This window comes from Macaca thibetana, chromosome 1, assembly GCF_024542745.1.
Source record: "Macaca thibetana thibetana isolate TM-01 chromosome 1, ASM2454274v1, whole genome shotgun sequence".
In the NCBI taxonomy this organism is placed as follows: domain Eukaryota; kingdom Metazoa; phylum Chordata; class Mammalia; order Primates; family Cercopithecidae; genus Macaca; species Macaca thibetana.
Genome location: NC_065578.1, coordinates 17,873,352 through 17,890,748, shown reverse-complemented (window position 1 = coordinate 17,890,748; position 17,397 = coordinate 17,873,352). Strand labels below are relative to the sequence as shown.

Below are 17,397 nucleotides of genomic sequence, written 5' to 3'. Positions count from 1 at the left end.
CAGCGGAGGCCAGGCCCAGGCCGAGTTTGTGGGTGTCATCCCGGGAGGGTCTTGCTCAGCCTCCCCAACCCCCATGCTGCTCGGCGCCTCAGTGGCGGGGGAACCGGCGGGCTTGGCGGTGCCCGAGTTGATCTCGGGGGGACGAGGCCGGCAGCTAGCGTCCGAGGAGCCCACCCCTGGGTCCGCAGCGTGGAGGACGTGCCGGCCTAGGCGCCGCCTTATCCCCGTAAGGTGGATCTGGGCCTCCCCAGGCTGGAGTGGGGGTGGGGTGCCGGTGCACCTTCGGATACTGTGATTCCCCCAGCCCTTCCAGCCGCGGTCGCCCACATCCGAAGGAATTTGGGGCCGGGGCATTCGGGGCGGAGAGGACAGAGAAACGGAGCCCTCTCGGCAGGCGACGAGGGAGAGGAGCGCCCTAAAAAGTGAAAAGCGAGCGTTGCCGAGGCTGCTGGCCCCTTTAAGAGGCCCGGCTGGCTCTGCGGCGGTTCCAGCTAACTCGGTCCCTGGTGCAGCTCTGCGGTCCGGGTCCCCCAGCAGAGAATCGGCACCCGGCGGGGAGGCAGGACCAGACGCAGGAGAGGGCGTGGCCCCGCCGGGGAGCTGGGCGGAGTCGACGCTGCGGCGAAAGCGGGAGAACCCGGCGGTGGGCGGAGCCAAGGGTCTGTGGGTGGGGCCCGGCTCTGCGGGCCTCGTGGGGCGGAGCCTCTGGCTCCGGGAACGCCGCAGAGGGAGGAGGGGTGGGCGGGGCCGCGGTGAGGGCGGGGCCAGTGTCTGCAGTGGGCGGGGCCCGCCGCAGAGTGGGCAGTGCCGGCCGAGAGTCCTCTGCGTGCGGCTGCCGCGGCCCCTCCACAGCGTCTCTGACAGCCCGGGCGGTGAGACCCGCGACCCTTCTGGCCCCGCGCAGATACCGCGGCCTCTACCGCATCCAGAGGAGCGCCCGAGTGCCCTCTCTCGCCTCGGCGCCCGCATCCGGGGCCATCCGTCCCGCCGTCGCTGCGGAGGCCGCATCTGGCGCGCATCTGGAACCGCCCGGCCGGCCGCGCTGGAGCCCGCGCCCACCCTAGCCCGGCCGCGCCGGGAGCCCTGCCCGGAGCTGGAGCCGCACCTGGAGCCGCGGGCCCGGGGCCCTGAGCCGCGCAGCCGGCGCATGGTGAACTCGCTGCTGTTCGGGGAGATGGCCTTGGCCTTCGGCTGCCCGCCGGGCGGCGGCGGCGGGGGCTGCCCTGGCGGGGGCAGCGGCGGCGGCGGGGCCGGGCCGGGTCCGTCGCCGGTGACGGCGGCGTTGCGGGACGACCTGGGCTCCAACATCCACCTCCTGAAGGGGCTCAACGTGCGCTTCCGCTGCTTCCTGGCCAAGGTGCACGAGCTGGAGCGGCGCAACCGGCTGCTGGAGAAGCAGCTGGAGCAGCAGCAGAGCGAGCGCGAGCGGCGGCTGCGCTACAAGACCTTCTCCCGCGAGCAGGCCGTACAGACCGGGCCCGAGCTGCTGCGGCCCCCAGCGCCCGGCGGCGGGCACGGCCTCGGCAGCGGCGCGGCGGCCGGCGTCAACGCCAATGCCGTGGCCCTGGGCGGCCTGCCCCCCGGCGGCGGCTCGCACCCGCAGCACTACGGCCGCCTGCCCGGGACCATCTGGAGCTACACGCAGGTGCGGCGCACGGGCGGCGGCGGCGTGGAGACCGTGCAGGGCCCCGGCGTGTCGTGGGTGCACCCCGACGGCGTGGGCGTGCAGATCGACACCATCACGCCGGAGATCCGCGCGCTCTACAACGTGCTGGCCAAGGTGAAGCGCGAGCGCGACGAGTACAAGCGGAGGTGAGTGGCCGCCCCTCCCCCGCCACCCTGGGAGGGGGCGCCCAGGTCCAGGCTGCCGCGGAATGCGTGTGCGGGACGGGGGCCGGGCGGGCAGCTGGTCCTGGCAGGTGGGCTGGAAGCTGTGTTTGCAGAGTGCCTTACACATGCCAGGAAGGCCCAATTATCTAGATCCCAGGATGGGGGTGGGCGCTGGCTACCGTGGGGGCCACCTCGATGCTATCACTGGTTAGGCACATTGTTTTCTAGGTGACATAATAACTATCTGTGTTTTATGTGATCTCATTTAATTCTCAGCACAATACAGCGTGTAAGGCAGACTTATCCTCATCTTATAGATGAGGAACCCGAGGTGCAGAAATGCTAAGTGACTTGCCTAAGGTGGCTTGGCGAAGGAGTTGTGAAACCAGGATTTCAACCAGAGATTTTAACCACTCCTGGCTAGTCTGTCTCCTAGCATAGGTATTTTTCCCAAGGAAGTAGGAAGTAGGCTCCCCTCCCTCAACAGATGAAAAGAAAAACTCTAACCAACCCACTGCCTTTTTATTTCTTGAATTAAATGAGATCATGTGTTTGAAAATGGATGGATCTGCCCCTGCCCCCGGGGCCAGTGTCTGCCGTCTTGCTCCAGCTCTGTAACGTCCAGCTTGCTGGGTTGGATAACCACAACTATAGCAGACTGCTCACAAGCTTTTATAAAATGCCTCCTTTCATCCCTCTTCCCCCCACTCCCTGAGTTTCATGGTTTATTGAGCCCTAACAAACTCAGCCTTAAAAGCCCCCAGGAGAAGATAATGTTGGGTTGGAGACTGGACATTGAATGGACTGAGACCACCATCTCTGGCTAGAACTGGGGTCCAGACTCTGTAGGACTGGCCAGTGCATTCCTGCCCAGCTCAGATTCCCCAGCTGGGAAACTGTCATTGCTTCCTGCCTGAAGTCTGGCCAACAATACTGTCTGCTTGGCTTTCTGATGAGAGGAGAGGGGTCTCCTATCCTCCTCCTCTTCCCATAGGGTAGAGGGGTCTGTCTTTGGCATCTCAGACCTGGCTGGGGGAGGGGCCCTCTGGCCCTGGCAGTCGCTGTTCCAGGCACGGGCAGCCTTCCACCGGAGTTATTGGCTCTGAACTCCAGGGCTTGGAGGATGTACTGAGAAGGGCCCTTCCTTCCATCTCTAAAGGTCTGCCCAGGGAGCTGGGCATAGGTCTCCTTCCTTATTCTCCCATTGGACAGGCTAGCAACTGGGTAGGATTCAAAAGCCAGCCTTATACCTGCTGGTGAGATTATCAAACCACTTGAAATCCTGTTTGCTCATCTGAGAAATGGGAATAATAAAATCTGCCCACAGTTGCTCGAGGGGAGAGCAGGACGGTGATGCTCTTCAGAAGGTATAAAGTAATCAAGCTGATGTTATTAAAGATGATAGGCACTTTGTCAAGCTAGCGGGGAGCAGAAACGCTGAGAGTCCTCAAGCTCTCTCATGCAGCACCTCACTTCCTGGGGGTAGGTCTTACACTCCACTGGGAGATGGGCTTCTCTCCTGAGTTACCTCTTTCTCTGGAGGTACTTGAGAATGGCCCACCTGGTGCCCTCTCTCCTGCGTTACCTCTTTCTCTGGAGGACTTGAGAATGGCCTACCTGGTGCCTTGCCACATAGAGGCCACCTCTCCACCCCTCATGGTCAATGTCACTGGGGCAGGCTAGGGAAACAGGCACTTGCTCTCGATGGTGAAACTGGGGAGGGATGGGCCGGGCCCTCCTGTCTGCCACTGTTGATCGTGTCGTCATGCCTCAGGCTTGTGTTGTGTTTGTTTTATTGTGTGTATGCTTTTTTGGACCTGGCTACTAAGGGGATGGAAAAGCCGTGCCCAGTCTTGGAGGGAGATGGGTTGGCATTGAGCAATGCTTTATTCAAGTTGCACCCAGGGCGTGGGGTGTGATGTCAGCTTCTGGCGCTGGCCTGGAATGAGACGGTGCTGCTGAGACAGGTGGAGTGCGGGTGTCTCTCTTCCCGCCCTTCTGGGATGCGCGCACACCTCTTCTTCCACGTTGTTTCTGAAGTTGACTCAAGACTTACGTTGAATTTTTCCAAAGCAAGTATACTCCTTTCCTGGAGCCTCAGTTTCCCCATCTGTGAAGTGAGGCAGGTGGGCTAGAATTGTAGTCCTTGAAACCCCAGGCTTTCTTAGAGATGCTTTAGGGGTTCCTTGAATATCTAATAAAAATGATCATTTAAAATAACATTAAGACAATACAGTGATAAAAATGTGCTTACTCACCTTTAAGTTCTTAATATTAACTCATTGGGTTCCACTAACACCGTAACTTGTTAATAGTATGTTTTGGGTACCTCCTAAGAATTTTCTTTGGGAAGGAGGGCAGACATTTGATAAACATTTTTTAAAAACTTGAAAAACCACTGGGCTAGATGATCTCAAAGGGTCTTCCCAGCCTTGGCAATATATAAATCTGAGTTTGAGCTCCCAGCCCGCTTCTGATCCCCTGGCCATAAGAGAAGTCACCATCTAAGGGATGAGATCCAGGTGTCTGCCTGTACTGCTGTGGCCACAAAGGGTTTTAAATCATCCCAGGATGTCTATCACAGAACTCCAAGCAGTGATGCCCAGAAGGAGCCTAACCCAGAAGGAAAAGGTTCCAGGGTTTCCCCTGGTCCACCTAGAGGAACCTGCAGCTCCAGAGACCCCCACTTGCTTCCCCAAAGGACAACTTGGGATGTGAAACTCAGCAATCTTCAAGCCGGAGGCTTGTTGAGTTCCACCTTCGTGGTTTCTGGCCATGTCCACGTACTACCACCTGTGCTATTGCTTACATAAAATATTTTAACAACTTCATTGAGGTACAACTTACACATCACAAAAGCTGCCCATTTTAAGTGTACAAGTCAAATTCACAGAGTTGTGCAGTCATTACCACAATTCCGTTTTAGAGCATTGCATCACCCCCCAAAAAGATCCTTCATGTCCATTTACAGAAAATTCCCATTCCAAGACCAGCCCAGGTAATCACGGACCTGCTGTCTTTCTAGAAATTGGCCTTTTCCGGACATTTCATAGAAATAGAATCATACACTCTGTAGTCTTTGTGTTTGGCTTTTTTCAGTTAGAGAATGTTTTTTTGAAGTTCATCCATGTTGTAGCATGTATTCGTAGGCTGTTCCTTTTTATGGCAAAAAATATTCCTCTGTAGTGTAGCCCATATTTTGTTTATGAATCCACCCAGGCATTCAATATATTTTAAATTTAAAACGTCAACCGTATACCACCTAGCATCATCTCATGTGCCATCAGTGGTCCACGAACCGTGATTTGGAAACACCAACCCAAACCAGAGACCCTGGCCTGGGGTGCCTGGGCCCTGGCCCCAGTCACCACTGCTTTGGTTTTCCCTTGGCCCAACCAGGTCTTTACCACGTGGGAAATGTGGTCGCTGAAGCCACAATGAGGACAAGGTTGTCAAGCGTTGATTTGGAAACCAAAACAAACATCTCTACTCTGTCACCACCCAGGGCCACTAAAATATCCTGTTCTGACTTTGCAAGCTGGGGGCTTTTCCCTGGAGATTCCCACTGAGTTTATCTGAACTCAACAGTGGAGAGTTCCCTGAGTTGGCATCCAGGAGACCTGGACTTTAGGTCCAGCTCTGCCACTAGGTGCTGTGTGACCTCTGGCCAACCGCTGCCCTCTCTGGGCCTCAGATCCTCCACCTTTACCTGCAGGAGTTCCTGTAGGTGAGCTCTCTCAGCTCTCTACTTGAGGTCCGTGACTCCAGGAGGCCCGCGTCGTGGCTGATCTTTCTGCGTCTGGAGACCACAGTGTGTTTTCTGAAGCCTTTCTCTGTTCTGGGCTTCCCCTTCCCTCTCTTGTCTCTGCCCCAGATGACTAGGGTCCAGGCTCCAGGCATGGGCAGTACTGGTCATCCCATCCCCCAGCTTAACTGGTTCAACCATTTCCCCTCTCTTCATTGGCTCCAAAGAAGGACGCGGGAAAGCTTTCAGGTTGTCAAGAAAAAGGTCCCTCCAGCCTGGCAGCTGCTGCAAAGTTGCTCTGGACTGGTAGAGGAAGTTGCCCTGGGCTGGTAGAGGAAGTTGCCCGGCATGGTAGTGCTGGCCTAGCTGCCTGTCAGACAGGGCGACTCTTTTGGGGGCCTGGTGCCCCTGTCCAGAAGCCTGTCCAGCCATCCTGGCCCCCTCAGGCCCAGTGTGATTTGCAGCTGGCTGGCCTTGTTCCCTCCCGTGCGAGGGGCTGAGTGTATGCGCCCCCCAGTTGAAGTCAGCCTGGAGGCTAGGTTTCTTTTTTCCTGGTGCCTGGGGTGATTGGAGGGTGGTTTGGGAGCCTGGAGAGACCACTGTGATCATCCAGCCTGGTGGTTTTCAAGTGGGCTTTTTAGAGCCCTGGAGTCCATAGCAGGGTGCCTTGGGAGACTTCGGGGACAGTGGGAGGCTGAGCACCTGAGATTTGACCCATGTTGCCCACCGTAACTCCATGCTTCTCTGACTCCCAGATTGTCCAAAAAAGATTCCATTTTAAAAAGTGTTCTGCAGTTTTTGAAAAGAAAGAAACTGCTGATTCAGCTGAGTGCTTTCATTTTAAAGGTGGGGAAAGCAAGGCCCAGAGGGGGCTGTCTGTCTGTGCCGAACTGGGCAGACCTTCCGTCTGCTGTGCAGAGCTGGCCTCCCCACCTCGACGTGATGCCCGCATCATCTTCCTGCAGTCGAGGCTTTGTTATGTTCTTTCCATCTTTTTGTGTGTTTGCTTTAAACATTTTTTTTTAAAAAGCCACTTTCTGGGATGGGAGGGACTTTTGTCACAGCTATTTCTGACTGTGAGCCGGAAGGGGCTGGGCTGTCGGCCGGAATGAAGGACTCCAAAAAGGGATGGTGGGTGGGTCAGCTGGAGTGTCCCCTGCCCGTTCTCGTCACACCCCAGGGGGGCCCTCAAGCAGGTGGGTGCTGGCCCCTGAATGTCCCAAAGCTCGAATGCTGCCCTGGAATAGAAAGCTGAGGGCTTTGTTCCCTGCCACTCCCATTGACACTTTCGTTATTTCTGAAGCTGGCACCAATACGGATTCTTGATTTCTGATTTTCCAGTGAGGCAGCCTTTGATGGTGGAACAGGGTTTCACATCCTGGCTCTGCCACTGTCCGTGTGAACATGGGCAAGTGGCTTGGTCACTCCAAGCTGCCCGTGGAGCTCCCCGCTTTGTCCTCTGTAAAAGAGGGGTCATCTTGTTGCTCTCCCAGGGATTGAGAAGGAACAAATGAGGTCTGGTGTTAAGGTACCTGGGGCCTGGCAGGTTTTGGGCATGCCTACCCACCCCCCAGCCCAGCCCCCTTCCCCTGGCAAAGTCTGTTCCTTTAATTTACAAGGATTTCTCAGCATGGCCCTGACTGCCTAACAAGTCCATTTCAGGGCACGTTGCCGCTCTCTCTGTCCCACGGAGGCGCCAGAGGTGGTGTTGGGGGTGGAGGGAAAGGGCTGCTTCTTTGTCCAGCATCTAAGAAGCCTGTTTGACCTACTCTTAGCCGTTGATTTGTGCCTCCGGAAATCTCTCGCCATCCCCCAGCCCTTTCTCCCAACTTCCTTTAAGAGAAACACACAAACCCCTCCATCTAGCGCCTCGGGTCTCTTGAGAACTATATTACAGAATCCCTTGGCTGGGTTGGCATTCTCACTGGGGACAAATTTGGGAGCGATTCTCAGAGCCTCAAGCTAGAGGGAGGAGAATGAGGTCCCAGAAAAGAAAAGGAAGCAGGGAGACAGCTGACGCTGAAGATTCCTTCTCAGAGGAATGCGAGGCGGGGCTTTGCCTTGGCAAACGAGACCGGATGCGGGGCCCCTGGGTCCCCCTTCCCCCCACGTGTATGCACAGTCTCACACACATGCACACACACACACGCACACACACATGCAGATGCACACACCAGGCTCTCCGTTCAGTCCTGTAGCTCACGTCCCCACACATGACTGTATTTGAAGGACACAGAAGGGTAGACCTGGAATTTGAACACGCCCTTTGCTGCAACGAGATGCATTGCCTTCCAGGAGAATTGATTTAAACTGTGCCATGTGTCAGTGACACCGGAGGCTGTGGGCTTTGCATTTGCAGTCCTGGCTTTTGATCGCATTGAGAGGTGAAAGCCGGCTGGCGTTCCATTTATTTCCTATGTCGCGGATGGCTGAAGGCCCGGGACGGGAAGGAGGCAGCCCTGCCACGTCCCTGTACTCAGGATTAGGGATGTGTTGCTTTTTCCTGACTTTCTGCTGTTAGGCGGTCCTGAGCGCCCACCACCTCCCACATCACAGCCCTCCACACCCGGAGCTGTAACTACCTGGCATGTGTCTGCGCCTGCATCGACTGGAAGCTCTGTGGGGGCCGGCTCCAGCTCTGGCTTCGTCTCCCACTGGCAGAGCCCAGCCAGGACCTGGCCAAGGTCCATGCTGAGTAAATACTCATGCAGCAGGGAGGCCTGTGTGTCTGGCTGCTGTGAGCTAGTAGGCCTCCAGGAGGATGAGACAGAAGACGGACGACATAGACCACGTCCAGGGATTCGGCTGCTTGTGGAGGGGATGGCCTGCACTTGGAATCAGAAGGTCTGGGCCAAAGTTCAAAGTTTGAATGAACCCCCTAGCCTGGCAGTGCTGGGTGCTGGGGCCCCAGGGCAGGACTTAAAAGCCGAGTGAGCTTGGGCTAGTCACTGCCTCTCGAGCCTCAGTTTCTTCATCTGTAAAACAGGGATGCTAAGCTCTGTGTCTAGAGGTTGTGGAAGAAGTAGATGAGCTCACCTAGCTACAGCACAGCACGTGTAAATGGTCAAGTTCGGAATGATTTCACAGGGCAGAGAGTGGGTGCCCTACAGAGGCTGAGCTGCGCTGGCCCTGTGGGGTGGGCAGAGGTTGAGAACCAAGCTGGAAACCGGGAGAGGGTGTCCCGTGCCCTTTGCTGGCAGCATCTGTGGGTTGCACAGCCCTTTGAGCATTGCCAGACTGTGAGGTGCTTAGAAAATTCCAGGCCAGATGGGAGGCTGCTAAAGGTTTGTGACGTTGCCGCCGCCTGCCCACCAGGGGAGTATCCTCCCACCCACACTGGGCACCGGGCGCTTGGCTTCCTGGGCAGGATGTGGTTTCTCATTCTAGATCTGGTACAAGAGAGGGTAGTTGTCACCCAACAGTAAACCTGGCAAATGGCAATGCCTGGTTCTCTCGAGGGTCCGTGGAGCCCAGGTTCTGCTCTGGGTTTGCCTGCAGTGTGGTCTGGTCTTCACTATGCCCACCTGGGAATGGGGACAGTGGGAAAGTGGGCTTGCCCAGCAACCCTGTGAAGACTGCATTCTCTCCGTAATGTGGCACAATTCCGTGCGTGCCATTTAATTGCTTGCCTCTCAGTTTGTTGCTCTCTAAAATGGGGGTGGGGTTTCTTACAAGTTCCGCTTCTCAGGGTAGAGGTAAAAATCAATTCAAACAGTGCAGTAGGAAAACATTTTGCAAAAGGGTTTGAAAATAAATCAATATGGCTTAATGCTCCTGTTTGTTGAGCACCTACTTTGTGCTAGGTGCAGTGATAATTATGAGAGCAGTCCCAAGAGGTGGGAAGTGATTATGCTCATTTTACAAGTAAGAGGTTCAGAGAGGTGAAGACATCCGTCCCAGATCTCGCCATGAGTCCATCTGGTTCTCTGGACCCCAAGGTCAGTGCTCCTCCCAGGAGGTGGCTTTGTCCTGTGTCCCTGGAGGTTGGCGAAGGCTGGCTCCGGGTGAGGAGGCAGGCAGGAGGCACGGGGTCTCCCCAGCACCTGTCACAATATTGCCACGGCGGGTGGCAGAACAGGAGGCGGCTGCTGCACTGGGAAGATTCCCTGCTGTCACTTTACAGTAATTATTTCTTGAGAAAGCAAATGAATCACTGGCAGTAGCAGGCAGATGAGGCTCCCGGGCCACTGTAGCAGGCCTGTCCAGTCCCCTGCTCTTTGGAGAAGGTCTCATTGGGGGCTGGCAGGGCTGGCAGGGGAAGAGTTGGGGAACAGGGAACACATATTATGACCCGTCTGGTGATTTCCATGAGGTCTCATTTAAACCCGGTGGTGGCACTGCAGGATGGAAACCGAAGCTCAGAGAGGAGAAGTAACTTGAAAGTCAGGCTCCAGATCCAACCTTTATCCTGTGCTGTACCCAGAAAGGGCCATGCCCATTGCAAGCCGCTTTCCTGCTGTGAGCCTCAGTTTTCACTTCTGTGAAATGTCGTCTAGCAAAGCTGGGGCAGGCTGTGGATCTCAGACTCTGAATTAATGCTCTATTTATCTTGCCCGGCCCCTGAGTGTCCTCAGGGCAACACAGCCAGAGGTTCTCATCCACGGATCACCAGCAGCAGAGGGCCTTGGGTGCTCTGGTGGCTATTTGGGAGCTCACCTCCGCCCTGGGCTGGAGTCTCCCTAGCTTTTGCTTTCAGTCAGTGCTGTGAACTTTGCCAGGGAACAGGGAAGTTGTTACAATCATTTGGCGCCTCTTGTTGGGGAAGATGAGACTGCCGGGTGTGGATGTCTGAGGAGCCAAAGAGGTGGTGTTCTCAGAACAGTGGCTGAACACCCACCATGGGCCAGGCTCCTGCCCTCGATAACTCAGAATCTGGGGACATAGACAAATGTGTCATGCCATGTGGCAGCATCACGTGATAGCAGCATGTGCCCAGTACCTTCTCCAACAGTGCTTGTGGATAGTAGGAGCACAATAAACATGTATTAGTTAATGAATTTCATTAAATATTTATACAGCATTTACTCTTTGCCAGGCTTCATTCAAAGCGGTTTGCAAACATTTAATTCATGGAAGCTCTAATAACCCTGTGAGTTGGGTACTGTCCTTAGCCCATTTTAGAGATGCTAAAACTGAGCCACAGAGACAGGGGAGGGAACTGGGCCAAGACACCTTGAAAGTGGCAAGCCCAGGCTGGGTGTGGTGGCTCACGCCTGTGATCCTGGCACTTTGGGAGGCTGAGGCAGGTGGATCATGAGGTCAGGAGTTCAAGACCAGCCTGGTCAAGATGGTGATGGTGAAACCCCGTCTTTACAAAAAAATTTAAAAAATTAGCCAGGCGAGGTGGCAGGCGCCTGTAATCCCAGCTACTCAGGACCCTGAGGCAGGAGAATCACTGGAACTTGGAGGGTGGAGGTTGCAGTGAGCCAAGATCTCACCACTGCACTCCAGCCTGGGTGACAGGGTGAGACTCCATCTCAAAAAACAAAAAACAGAAAAACAACAACAAAAAAAGAAAGTGGCAAGCCCAGATCTGACCCCAGAAAGTCAGGCTCCAGTTCCAACCTTAAACCTGTGCAGTCCCAGAAAGGGCCGTGCCCATTGCAAGCAGCTTTCCTGCTTGAGCCTCAGTTTTCACTTCTATGAAATGGGAGTAATAAATCTGACCTCATGAGGCTGTTTGGAAGACCGTCTAAAATGGTACCTGTGAAGCACTTTGAAAACTGGCAAGTGGAGTGTCTGTAGGGACTAAATCCTTGGGAGTCCTGAGCTCTACCTGCTCTGCGGTTTCTTTTCCAACTTCCCACGCAGCCTGAAGCTCTGTGAAGCTCCATGCAATGCCTTGTCCTCTCTTGCCTTTACATTCACACCTCCCCGGATCCTGGGATGGGATGTTGGACAGAAACCTGCTATGTTAGACAGCTTAGGGGAGAAGGTTTATGTGGAACCCAAAAGCTGGGAAGAGAGGAACCTGCAGCATATATTTCTGCTGCCTGTCAGCTCTGAGACCTCGGGAGAGTCACTCTGCCTCTCTGAGCCTCTGTTTCTTATCTGGAAAGTGGGAATGGTCACGTTGCATGGAAGGCAAGGGCGATGATGGTGCTCTGATTCCGGCTGCCGTGGCAAAAATCACTAAATAAGGCTGGGGGTTCTGGGGAGAGGAGTTGGGCAGGAATCGAATGGCATTTGGGCCCTTGCCCTGGCAGGAGCCCCTCCACGTGGCCGTGCTGGGGGTGGGGCCTGTCTCTGAGATGCTTGCTCAGCGCTCTCTGGCCTGCGTGCTCCGACTCTGGGATGTGTGTTCACACAGACCCTGCTCATCTGCTGCTCGATGGAAAGAGGCCCCTGCAGTGGAGACAGCGCCTTCCGCCCTCTTAATTGGCCATCTTTATTACTTGGGTTATTTAAGACGGTTCTTGGCTCGCTGCCGCCTGTTTGCTGTCTTGGGGGAGGGGAAGAGCTACTGGTCTAAGTAGACCTTGTGAAATTCCCCGGCAGACAGGCTCCTCTCTGTATAGGGTCAGCCCATCTTCCCAGGGCCCACTGGCACCCCCTTTTTGCTCCTGACCCACTGTGGTAATAGGCAGAAGGCCATCTTGGGGGGTGGTAGTGGAAGCTTTAGGGAAAGCTTGTTGCAAAGTCAGGACCGGAGAGTCTTGGAGGTCTGGGTGGGACGCTGGTGAGACCCTGGGGTGCCCCAAACCCAGGGATTCTGGAAGGTACCCAAGCCAGTTTAGAGCCAGTCAAGGAAGGCTTCCTGGAGGTGACATCACCTAGGTTGTTTTTGGAAGGTTTAGTAAGAGTGGAAGAGAAGGAGAAAGGGTGCTCCAGATAGAGAGGACAGCTTGTACAAGAGCCTGGAGTTGAGCTGCTGTGCAGGACACAGTGTGGAGCTGCTCCTGGTTCCTGGGCTTGAGCCTGGCACTGCCAGAACTTGGCCTGTCCTATGCTTGCTTCTTCCCTGTCTTGTCCCCTCCTCCCTCCTCATGCTCTTCTTGGCTCTCATTTTCTGTCTTGCTCTCCTTTCCTCTCCCTCTTTCTTTCTTATTTTGGGCACGAGCAATCCTCCTGCCTCGGCCTCCCAAGGAGCTAGGACTACAGGCACACACCACTACACCCAGCTAATTTTTTTTTAAAAAATAATTTTTGTTGAGATAAGGGTCTCGCTATGTTGCCAGGGCTGGTCTTGAACTCCTGGCCTCAAGTGATCCTTCTGCCTTGGCCTCCCAAAGTGCTGGGTTTACAGATGTGAGCCACCATGCCTGGCCGAGTCTTGATATTACATTGCAGTTGGTTTCACACTTGCCTTTAAAGAAAATATTAGCATTTAAAACATTAGGACTTAAAATTTGCCGGGTGTGGTGGCACGCGCCTGTTATCCCAGCTACTTGGGAGGCAGAGGCAGGAGAATGTCTTGAACCTGTGAGGTGGAGGTTGCGGTGAGCCAAGATCTTGCCACTGCACTCCAGCCTGGGCGACAGAATGAGACTCCATCTCAAAAATAATAATAATAATAATAATAATAATAATAATATAAAATAAAACATCAGGACTCATCTGACTTGGAGACTGAAGGCTTGAACTCAGCAAGCTACTGCTGGCAGAGCCAGAATTAACCTGGTGCCAAGTTGAGGGACCTCCAACTTATAGGTTATTCTTTTTCTGAGCCCTAAGGCATAATTCAATTGTGGGGAATTAAAAAGAAATTGCTTCATTTGCTCTTGCTTCATGTTTCCTGTTGGCCCGTGATTTGGGCCTTCTCTTGGGTGGGAGCTCTGGCTCTGAGGTGACACCGCTTGGAGTTGTGTTACTGCTCTGAGCCTCAGTTCTCTCATCTGTAAAATGGGGATGACAGTCTTAGCTGATGGGGTTGCAAGGATTTGATGTTGCCTGCAGAGTGCTAAGTGTGCCGCTGGGCCCTCAGCTGTTACCGCTCCCTCCCTCCTGCCCTGGCCTGGCTCCCACCAGCCCCCAGGCCCCAATTTGTACATATAAAAACATGTGCAAATCCCAAAGTACTATTTGTCAGGCCACATCCCCAGACAAGGAGCTCTGGAAACATAATCTTTGCGGGGAATGAAGGATCAGCCTCTATGGTTCACCCAACTCCAACATTCTAGGCAAAGTTCTCAAGCCTTCCAGCTCCAGGGCTTACCCCGGAGATGAGGAGACAGGGCAGCCTTTCCTGCGCCAGGCTCACCAACACCCTGTGGGTCTCATCATTCCATCCCATCTCATACAAAAGGAAAACGGGGCACAGTGAGAACTGCCTGCTCCCTCCCCCTTTGGCTGAAGACTGGCCTTTTGTGTTCCGAGCACTTCCTCTCCCCAGTAGAGCTGCCTGGGCAGCGAGGAGGAGGTCATGTCCCCTCTCTTCTCGAGCAGACTGTCAGCACAGGGTGACCGGGAAGGCAAGACCTGGCATTCAAGGCTGTGTCCAGCGCAGGGTATCGCCTGGAGCCTGTGGCTCCTAGGAGGGCCTGATGGAATGTGGACATGAATGGGGAAGTCTTTCGCTGTCCCCACCTCCCTGGGGATCGTGGACTGTCTCAGCCTCCCCCTTGTGTGGATTTGGAAGCAACCTCAGGGGGTCACGTTGCTGGTCTGAGGTCTCACGATGAGGTAGGGCCAGGACCAGGATTCGAACCTGCCTCTTGCAGACTGTTACCGAAAGTACTCTCTGCCACACACGCGAGCTCATTCTGGCAGGCTGAGATACGGGAGTTGAAAGACAGGGGTTCAAACCCTGCCCTGCGCCCAGCAGCAGAACGGCAGCTGTTCCTCCTTCTGGGCCTCCGTAGGCGATGGGTAGATGGTTTCTGTGTTTTCATGGACTGCCTTGCGAGGCCTTGTGGGTGAAGGGCCCACTCTCAGACCTTGGCAGAGGAGTGACGTTGAAGGCTGGCTTGGCATTGTTTTTCCAGGGTTGACGTCAGGGCAGCTGGTTTAGGGTTTCATCTGTGAGACAAAGGCTGCTTTGTAGCTTCTGCCCGGTTTAAGCCCAAGCACATCACCCCCCAAGGTGGGAAACGAGGTGGAAGGGATTGCAGGGCCCAAACAGAGAAGCCTTGGAAGGCTTGGCTTATGCTCAGCCCCTCTAAGAAGGGAGCCAAGATCTCATAATTCTATAGCCATCTTGCTCACTTCCCAAGAGCGCCCTGTCTACCCACTGCAGCGTTTGAAGCCTCACACATGTGTTCTCTGGAGCATCGCACCACTCCAGCAAGGTGGCTGTGGGTATGTCCATTGTACAGATGAGAAAACTGAGTCGTGCCAGGTAAAATGACTTGTTCCTTGTCAAAGCTACAAAGCGGCAGAGTGGGCACGTGACCTCAGGTCTCTGGCTTCCAAGATCCCCACTGGGTTCCACCACTAGAGTCTCATGTTGCACCCAGCTTTGGAAGGGGAATTCTAAAAGCCAAGATACCCTAGAATCAGACTGGAGCAGATAAACCTCATGGGTTTTGCGGGGTACCTGGAGCTTTCTCTTGTCAGGATTCAGAGTTGGGTCACTGCTTCGAGCACGTGTTGCGTATTTGTATCTGCATGTGTAGGTATTTGCACATGTACATATAAGTTAAAGAAGGGAATTGGATACTGGAGGGTCTGTATCACCGGCAGGTGATTCCAGGGAGGCTTTGTGGGCAGGTGTAAGGAGTCATCCCAGGGGACACCTGGGACCTTCTGCTCTTCTTTGCCAGGATTACCCTACTTGATCATTCATTCTTCCATCCATCTGTCCGTCCGTCTGTCCATCCATCCAACCATCCATCCATCCATCCATCCATCCATCCATCAGTCTGTCCATCCATCTATCCTTTTCTGGGCCATTGTGCTCAGGCCCTATGCTGCTTTGGGGATGATGCTGCCTGAACTAGGAGTTTGCAGAATCTGGGGAGCTTGCCAAGTGACTGTTAAATCAGGGCTGGAAGAGTCCTTAGAGATTGGTTAGATCTTTTCTCTTCCTTATGTCAGAGAGGGACAGTGACTTGCCCAAAGTTGCATGGCAAGTGGCAGAGCTAGGGCTCAAAGTCAGGTCTGTAGGTCCAGCCCCATGTTTCTGCTTCTCCGCTGTGTCAACAGACAGCTCTCACTCCTGGCTGGCAGCCGCCTTACCTAGCTCTTCCCTCTTCTGCTGTTTTGATGTGTTCTTGGCTTTTTGGGAGTTGCTGGCAGACTCTGTTCTGAAAGACTTCCAGAGGTGTCTACTGAACCAGCATGCAGGCCCTACACTGGGGCCAAGCTTGGCCATGCTCTGCCCTGAGATGACATCCTCCCGCGTCTGGAACAGCAGGTTGACTGAGTCCCTGAGGGGAGACACTCCAAGGCCGTGTTTACTTTACCCTACTGGACACTGGCTTCTTTTCCTCCAAGGGTCTCCAGAGGTCATCTGTTCCTTCCTCATCTTGGGGCTAGGATCATTGCAAATCCTGCCTGAAGATCTTACTGCGTAGGAAGCACATTCCAGAGTCCTTTCTGAGACAGGCCGTCCAGTGTCCTCGTGGCCTTTTCCAGGGAAGTGCTTCCTGGTGTCTAACCATGATCCCTACTGCTGCCTTCCCCCTTTGTTTAGCCTTTCACAGAGGAGGAAAGTGGTTGGACATCAATTCCCTGGTGGTTCTCAAGGCAACACCGTTATTTTGCTGCGTACCCTCTTCCCACCTACAATCCCCCTTTTCTCCATTTCCTGAGAGACTGTGCCTTGACTCAGATACAAGTTGAGACACAAACTTCATGCAGAAAAGATCTGGCTGTTCCCTGTAGGATCCCACAAGTTTCTGGGAGGGAGGCACATTCCTTTTTCAGGAGTCATGGAGCCCTCTGAGCCAGAAGTGGCCTGGATCCCAGGGATCACTCTGGTCCCATCTTTCCTGATGGGGAAACTGAGGCCCAGAGAGGTTGAGCAACACATCCACAGCCATTCAGCCAGCCTGTCTGCGTTGGATGTCCTCCTTCATGCAATGCTGTTTCTGTGGTTTGGGCAGGGGGCTTGATAAAGGTGGCTGGTGGCCTCTTGGCCTGGTGGTCCCTGCCACAGACAGATGTCCTGGAAGCAGAACAGCCAGCCCCATGTGGCCCCAGAGGGCTCCCTGGCCTGGAATCAGTGCTCCTGCCTGCTGGTTCCCTGGGTTGGCAGATTCCTGGGCTGCCCTCAGGGCCAAGCAGTGGCACCTCCTCCGCTCCCACCCACCTTGTGGCTTCCTTTCTCCCACAGCCTCCCAGACTCCCTTTTGGCCCTAGAGGTGCCAGGGAGGCCCCTCACCTCCAAGGGGAGAGGACAGAGGCCTGAGTGTCCAGCAGTGATGAAGTTGCCGGGGGGACACTGGCTCCTGTGGCTGGGGCAAGAAGGGGTTAAGCAGTGTTGCCTGCCAGGGCTGGACTCCCAGCTGGTGTCCCAGCCCCTGGGGCCAACCAGGCCATCTGGCCTGACAGATACCACACTGTGTCCCATCTGTCCCAAGGCAAAGTCACCAGGAGGAGACTGCCTACTGCCTTTGAGGGCCTGCAGGGGTGGGCGTGGACCCTGCTGTCTGTCCCTGGGGGGCCAGGCCAGTCGGGAAGGGGCTCCCCACTGGGCAGACTGTCCTCTGGCCACGCTCCCTGCAGGGTCTCCCTAGCTGTGAGGTGGGGGAGTCTGCATCCCTGATGTGGTCAGAGTTTCCTTGTGCAGAAGGTCTAGAGAGGTGCAGGGATGGGCTCAAGGCCACACAGTAAGTCGGCACAGGCAGAGCTGGGCTTCACCCAAGGCCCTGCTGGTGGCTATGCCCTGTGGCTCCAGCTCACAAGCTCATTCATCCAGTCAGTACCGGTTGAGGGCCTAC

General features: G+C 55.0%; 1 protein-coding gene across 1 annotated transcript in view; it reads left to right on the top strand.

The window, feature by feature from the left end:
- The first annotated feature begins 803 nt into the window (after positions 1–803).
- Positions 804–17,397, top strand: part of IFFO2 (intermediate filament family orphan 2) — a 50,492-nt gene continuing 33,898 nt past the window's right edge. Inside the window, exon 1 of the mRNA XM_050791563.1 lies at positions 804–1,812. Coding sequence (XP_050647520.1) covers positions 1,148–1,812 — 665 coding nt within the window. The 5' untranslated portion in view covers positions 804–1,147. The remainder of the gene's footprint in view (positions 1,813–17,397) is intronic.